Source organism: Notamacropus eugenii, chromosome 2 (genome assembly GCF_028372415.1).
Source record: "Notamacropus eugenii isolate mMacEug1 chromosome 2, mMacEug1.pri_v2, whole genome shotgun sequence".
NCBI classification, from domain to species: Eukaryota; Metazoa; Chordata; class Mammalia; order Diprotodontia; family Macropodidae; genus Notamacropus; species Notamacropus eugenii.
In genome coordinates this window covers 84,716,345-84,723,398 of record NC_092873.1, presented here as the reverse complement: position 1 = coordinate 84,723,398, position 7,054 = coordinate 84,716,345, and the positions used below count along the sequence as shown (strand labels likewise).

Below are 7,054 nucleotides of genomic sequence, written 5' to 3'. Positions count from 1 at the left end.
AGGACAAGGTGGAGGTATTTGTCTTATGGCCACGTGATGGAAAGAGTTACACTGAGAGCTGGGAGACATGGGTATTCGCCTTTGTCTCACCAATTGCTGTATGGACATAGGCTTTAAATCCTCTGATTCTGAGTCTCTTCACTTACTGAACAATTCAAATGTAAGAAAATGATCTCTTACCCATTTCAAGGCTCTACCAGTTCTAAAATTCTTTGATTCTCTTCTATCCAGTCTCTCTCCAGCTCAAACCAAACAGGACCTCCCTTGCATTTAGCACTACCTAGGCGGCACCCCTGATTTACCTCTGATACCTCCCACTATATTTCATTTCCTGATTTTCATCTTCTGACAGAAAGTGTTTGCTTCTCATCTCTCCCTCCCACAAAATCTCAGTCCCTCTATATCTTCCCCCTTTGGAAATGGAAAACTCTCCTAGGTGGTGAAGCAAGAGGTAGGCCTGGTGTCTAACATTTCCCAGCTGTGTGACCCTGAATGAGTCACTTAACCTCAGTTGGTCTCAGTTGCCTCAACTGTAAAATGGGATAATAATAATACCTTTCTCTCAAGGTTGTTGTGAGGATTATATTTGTAAAGTGCTTAACAGAGAACCTGGCACATAGTAGGAACTTAATAGATGTATGTTTTCCTTCCTCCTCTTAGGGAAGGAACTATGAGAAGTACATGACATTTTGGGAAATGAAGCATAGGGTGGGAGGAGGATTATGTAGCGATCCCAAGAATCAGACATGGAGCACATTTGGAAAACTCAACCTTTATTACCTGCCTATCGCAGGGGATTAAAATTGCCTTCAACTAGGTTCATATATTAGTGTAAAAATCTGTGTCTCTCCCCTCCCCCCGACAATGTACAAACCCCAAGTGATTATAGAAAACCCAAAGCAATATCAATAATAAAGACATCTAACCCAGGGGCCAGATACATTACCTCCCCCCTCCCCACTCCCCCCAAGTCAAAATATTTACTCCAAAGAAACTTACAGACGCAGACAAGCGCTATTTACAGCACGGGAGAAGAGGTTGGGGGAGATGAGAGCAATTAGAAGTAGGGGTGAATCAACCCCCAAGTCCAGTGTACTGGGAGATGGAGAAAGGTGAGGGACAGAGCCCAGGGACAATTCCAGGGAAAGTGATAGAGGATATCCATCCCTACTTCCTGTCCTCCCTAGCCCCCAAATTCTCAGCCAGTTGTGTCCAGTGTGTGATAGAGAGAGAGAGACTGGTGGGGCTACAGTCATCTCTCCAGGAACCAGTGTCTTCCAGTGGGGCCCAGCTGCCCCAATGAGCCATGTCCAGTGTCTGCCCAATATATGCCCTCCCTCACTTTGAGGATTGCTAGAGGTCAGAGGAAATCCCAATCCCAGGGCCAGCTGGGTGGGTGGGGAACAGGAGAGACAGACTGGGAAAGAGAGAAAGAGATGCAAAAAGGAAAAACAAAGGGGTTATGAAAGAAAGGCCAAAAAAAGGAGAAACGATCATATAATCCCCATCTCCCACAGCAGACACAGCCTGCCTGAGATCAGTCTTTTCCTTTGCCTCCATTTGGGGTGGCTTTGTGCTCAACAGAGAAGAGGCAGGAAAGGAGGAGAGATAGCACAGTGGAGATCATGGGGATGGGGACCGTAAGAACTGGGAATGGACGAAAGAGTTAGAAGGGGGTGATGGGAACAGGAGAATTGTACCCTCTTCTCCAGGTACAGCTGCTGTCCCCATCATCGAGCCAAGCAAGAAAGATGGATAGGCAAATGAACAGTAGGTGCCAAGATTCACACCATATTGAGGGCATCTTCTGTCAGATATTGGTGCAACTGGGAAAAAGGAGGTCGTTCCTCTGGTTCTCGGCTCCAACACTGAAGCATCAGTTCATAGAGTCCCAGAGGGCAGGCATCAGGGCGGGCCAGGTACACCTAGATTGTATCAGACAATGTATCAGAAGATGGAGAGAGGAAAGTGTGCTTGAGCAAATTCATCCCACAGGTGAAATAGCAAAGGTGGATCTCAAACCCAGGGCCAAATTTGGTGCTTTTCCCACCAAATCTCTGCCCCTCCAGCTTAAGTCCCTCCATCCCAGAACCACTTATATCCTCCTCTCCTACCCCAGGCCAGCTTCTGACCTGCCGGCCTTGGTCTCTGAAGAACTCCCCGGCATTCTCAATGACTTGCTCATCAGTAAGCTGCCCAAAAGGCTGAGCTCGACACAGCATCAACACCTCCCACAAGGTCACTCCAAAGGCCCACACATCACTGGCTGTTGTGAACTTTCCCTGGAGGGGTGGGAAAAGGGATTAGTCAGGATGGGAATTTAGTGCAGAAGATCCCAAGACCTTTTCCCTAAACACATTGGTCCCTCACACTTAGCTCTGTCTTTCTGCATCACCTCACCATGAGGAGGACTTATTCCATGATCCTATTTTCTCCTAAAACCCTGCTCACTTTTAGTGGCCTGTCTTTCCCAAGAATTTTACCTTTTCCCCACCCCCATCATCCTTCCCCTTCCCCTTTAACCATTTTCCTGTCCCAAGGCTCTCTTATTCCTGATTCTACCCTCTCCTCGTCTCTTCACTGCTTTATGACTTAGCCTCACACTCTGACTTTTCCCTCTTTCCTCCCTCCCTGGTCACCTTTTCTCTTGATTTATCTCTGCTCTCCCCACCACATATACCCTGTAATCAAACCCAATGACTAGCCTGTTTCTCTAATTCCTTAGAAAAAAGGACATTAAAGCTGGAAGAGACTTTAGAAATCACCTAGTTGAACCTCCTCATTTTATACATGAGAAAACTAAGACCTAGAGGGAAGTTACTTGCTCAGGGTTACTCAGTTAATTAGTGACAGTCTAAACTAGAACCCAGGTCCCTAGTCACATCTCTTACTGCTACTCTTTCTCTTCTCCCTACTTACCAAGGGACTTCCTTACCATAAGAATGCACTCCCAAGCCATCCATCGGATGGGTAGCACAGCTCGGCCCTGCACACGGTAATAATCCCCAGCATAGAGGTTTCGGCTCATTCCGAAGTCAGCAATTTTGATGGTGAAATGCTCACCCACCAAGCAGTTCCTTGTGGCTAGATCCCGGTGCACAAAATTGAGTGTGGCAAGGTATCGCATACCAGATGCAATCTGGGCTGCCACATGAAGCAGCATTGTGTAGCTGAAAGGGAGCAGGATCCCAGCATCAGAGAGGAAAGGCCCCAGAACCCCAGGCTGGATAGTGAGGGTTGTCCAAATTATACTGTTTCAGTGAAGAGATGGTATGACCCACTCACCAGCACTACTCACATCTCTCCAAGGGGCCAGATGGGATTTTCATACCAAATCATCTCCCTACTCTCACCCACAGAAGGTTGCTATTTATAGGGTTCCAGATTTGTGCTATGAGATTAGTGAAGGGATGACAGGGAAATATGGTGGTCAGGTCCCAATACCTTTGTGATTCCAAATGTGCCTTCTTTCTACCTGTTCTCAGAGCATTTGAGCAGACCTCTAGCTTGAAACCTTTGCTGTCTCTCTGTCCTGTCTGGAAGCTTCTGCCTAGCTGCTCTCTGTAAAATGACAGGTTCTTAACTTGGGGTCTAGGGACTCCAAAGGGGTCAACATATAAATTTCAGGGGGATCTGTGAACTTAGATTAGAAAAAATTACATCTTTATTTTTATTAACCTCTACCTGAAAATTAGCATTTCCTTCAATTATTTAAAAATATTATTCTGAGAAGGGATCCATAGACTTCACCAGAATTCCAAAAGGTTTCATAGCACATAAAAGATTAAGAACCCTGTTATAAATCCTTACATCATAAATCCTTTCTAACTCAATGATCCCTGCCTTGTTCTACCACAGATCACTCTAGAGGATAGCATCAGCTTGATGTATAAGTTTATGTGTGGCCAGAGCAATGGCTAACCTTCATTAACCCCCTTTTTGCTTTGTCTTCAGGTAAGTTACCTGATGGTGGGCCCCTGAGTGGCTCCCCCATCTCCTGGGCTGCCATCTACAGCTTTGTCCTCTAATCGGTGGGCGCTGAGGAACTGATTGAGGTCACCATTCTCCATGTAGTCAGTAATCATACAGAGGGGGTCATCCTGCACGCACACCCCTAGCAGCCGAATTATATTAGGGTCCTTCAGTCTTGACATGATCTTCACCTCTTTCAGAAAATCATTCCTAGAGAATAGAGGAGAAGATTAGAAAGGGCAATTTCTAACAATCCCCTCTCCATCTCCTTGCTCATAAGAAAATTAATCAAATTGATGAATTCCTTCTTCTAGATTCCTCCTCCCTTCAGAATCAATCCCTTCTTCCCCTCATGCTGCAGTCTCTCCCCTGCCTCTACCTACCCATCCCAAGCCCCACAATGCATCTGAGTCTTGCCTGGCATTCTTTGTGGCATCGGGGCGAAGGATCTTGACAGCCACCAACAAGGGGCGTCCCTTTCTCACATTGAGGGGGAACTCCAGATTGAGCAGATCCTGGGGACTTTCCACTTCACACAAATGCACCTGTGAAGGGGAGGGAGAGAAGAGAGTTAGGTTATTGGGAGATACTACAAGGATCAAAGAGGTCTACAGTCAAGAAAAAAAGTACTGGCATAATGGACTGACTAGGAGCCACAGTCCTGGCTATATCTACTTGCTGTGTGACTTTAGGCAACATACTTAACTTCTCTGAATATCAGTCTGTAAAATGGTCTTAACAGTACTGTTTTGTCTACTTCCCTGGGTTGTTATGAAGACGAGGAATTATACCTAAAAGCTCGCTGAAAACTGAATTATGCAATACTAATGTGAGTTGCTGTCATCATCATCTGTCATAGAGCTGCCATTGCCCAAGATGAAGAAAGGGAAAATGGAGGTGGTTACTGTAGTGCTAATATCACTCAAAAGAGGGAGGATTGGGTTAGAGGTCAGAGGTCAAAGGACAGGTAGAGGGTAATGTGAGAGCCATCTTGGTTTTCCCTCTCCTTTACCTCTGCATCCATTCAATTGTCAAACACTGCTCACTGTAACTCTATAACCTCTCTTGAATTCATGTCTTCCTCTCCAGTTGCACAGCCACTATCACAGTTCAGACCCTCATCACCCATCACCTAGGCTATGATTTGTAGGCTGTAGCAAGAGCCTCCTAGTTTGTTCATTGCTTGAAGTCTTTCCCCTGTCCAACCTGCCCTCTCCATAGCTTCCTAAAGAATTTTCCTAAGGCATGTGTCTGACGATGCCAGTCCCCTGCTTCAGAAACTCTCTATTGCCCATAGGATAAAATACACCCCCTTGGCCTGTTCTTGGCCCTCCACTATCTGGCTCAGACCTACCTTATTTGGCATTACTCCACTTTACACACTCTATGTGATGACCAAATTAGCTTACTAGCTATTCCCTAAACTGGACAAATATCTCCTGCCTCCCTGCATTTGCACAATGTGTGAGCCCAGCTGTCCACCTTCACACCTGAGTAACCTCTCCTTACCTCTACCACTTGGAATCCCTAGCTTCCTTCACAGACCAACTCAGGTGTGAGCTTCCTTGAAGTTTTCCCTGGTCCTCCCAATTATCCATACTCTCTTCCTCTACCAATTACCTTGTATTTACTTATCTGCGTACTTGCTGTATCCCCCAAGCAGAATATAAGCTCCTTGAGAGCAGGTCTTTTTCTTGTGTTTTGCCTTTGTATCTCCAGTGCCTTGCACCCAGCAGGAACTTAATAAAAGTTTGCTGAATTGAACTGAATTGAGTTCCTCCTCACCTCCCCGAACTGGCCTTCACCTAGCTTCTCCTTGAAGCGGAGCCGGGATCGGGGGAAATCCCCTCGGGGAGGGCCATCACCTGTAGCCCCTGGAGGCAGTGCAGGGACAGCATAGGTATTTCCCCCAGTGACACCCTGGAGAGTGACGATATCAGCTTCAGCATAGTGGGGGACACTGCTCTGGGAGGGTGGCGGCAACAGTGGGGCACATGGCTTCTCTGGTTCCATGTAGTCTCCATGGCAGGCTGAAGAGTAGGGCAGAAGAGAGAGGCATGAAGAGCAGCTGAAGTTGCCTCAGATTCCCAGTGGCACAGTTCACTCCTGACCAAGATGCCTAGGTCCTCTTAGCCCCCTTCCCTCTTGTATTTCCCAGGTGACAGAACCCGGATATCCTCTATACATTATATTTTCTTGTTTTTCATCTACCCACAAAGGACAGGCTAAAGCAAAAAACCAAGTGGGATGAAGATCAGACTTCGCTAGATAGGGGATGTGACAATAGAACAGGGTGAGCTCTGAATACCAGAGAGATTTCTTTCCTAAGGAACTTTCAACAGTAGAGATACCTTTGTATCTATCTGGATAGGAGGGGAGATTTACCCATCCACATTTTTTTAAACCTTAAATTCCCCCACCCAGATTTTTCTCTTGCTCAATCAGCCTCCCCTCCCAGCCCTTCAACTCTGACTTTACCATTTCATTATCCCTCCCAAACCTTTTCCATCCCAACCCAGCAGCCCCAAAGACAGAGTAGAAGCAGCAGAGGGGCACAGAGAGGGAACAGAAAATAGGAGAGAACCCTTGCCTCTATAAATCCTATAACAAGGAATCTAGACATGGGAAGAAGTGTAGACAGGTTAGAGAATTTTCTTTGAAGCTCGGGGGGGCCTGGGAGAGACAACAAAGCAAACACAAAGGAGTGGGAGGGGACAGAAAGGGGTGGGATTTGAGAACCTTCAACTCTTAAAACTCCATAGAGAAGAAACATGGGGGAAAAGGGAAGTGCCAAGGGTGGTAGAGTCTCCTCCTGTGCAGCTGGAGGGAGGGGGAAACCAAAAGATGATGAATGCGAAGTGATGGAAAGAGTTAAGGCTCTGAAACCACCTTCCTCTTCAATTCTAAAAAGCTACAGAGAATGTGCTAACGGAAAAAAGAAAAGGAAAAAGCCAAGAACTCAGTCCAAGTGAGTCTTTTCCTCCATTGCTCTAAAGAGAGATCTCAAAAAAGGGCAGAAAACGATACAGTAGAGCTAAAGGTGCAAGAGTTTTCTCCTCCAATGCTCTGGAGAGCAGAAAAG

The 7,054-nt window shown here is 46.4% G+C and overlaps 1 protein-coding gene across 6 annotated transcripts in view; it reads right to left on the bottom strand.

The window, feature by feature from the left end:
• Positions 1–756: 756 nt before the first annotated feature.
• DDR1 (discoidin domain receptor tyrosine kinase 1) overlaps positions 757–7,054 on the bottom strand; it is a 20,631-nt gene continuing 14,333 nt past the window's right edge. For all 6 annotated transcript variants that reach the window (XM_072637469.1, XM_072637474.1, XM_072637472.1 and 3 more), the window contains 6 exons: positions 5,758–6,002; positions 4,390–4,517; positions 3,964–4,182; positions 2,936–3,170; positions 2,133–2,282; positions 757–1,925 (listed from right to left, as the gene is read on the bottom strand). In XM_072637469.1, coding sequence (XP_072493570.1) covers positions 1,785–1,925; positions 2,133–2,282; positions 2,936–3,170; positions 3,964–4,182; positions 4,390–4,517; positions 5,758–6,002 — 1,118 coding nt within the window. In that variant the 3' untranslated portion in view covers positions 757–1,784. The remainder of the gene's footprint in view (positions 1,926–2,132; positions 2,283–2,935; positions 3,171–3,963; positions 4,183–4,389; positions 4,518–5,757; positions 6,003–7,054) is intronic.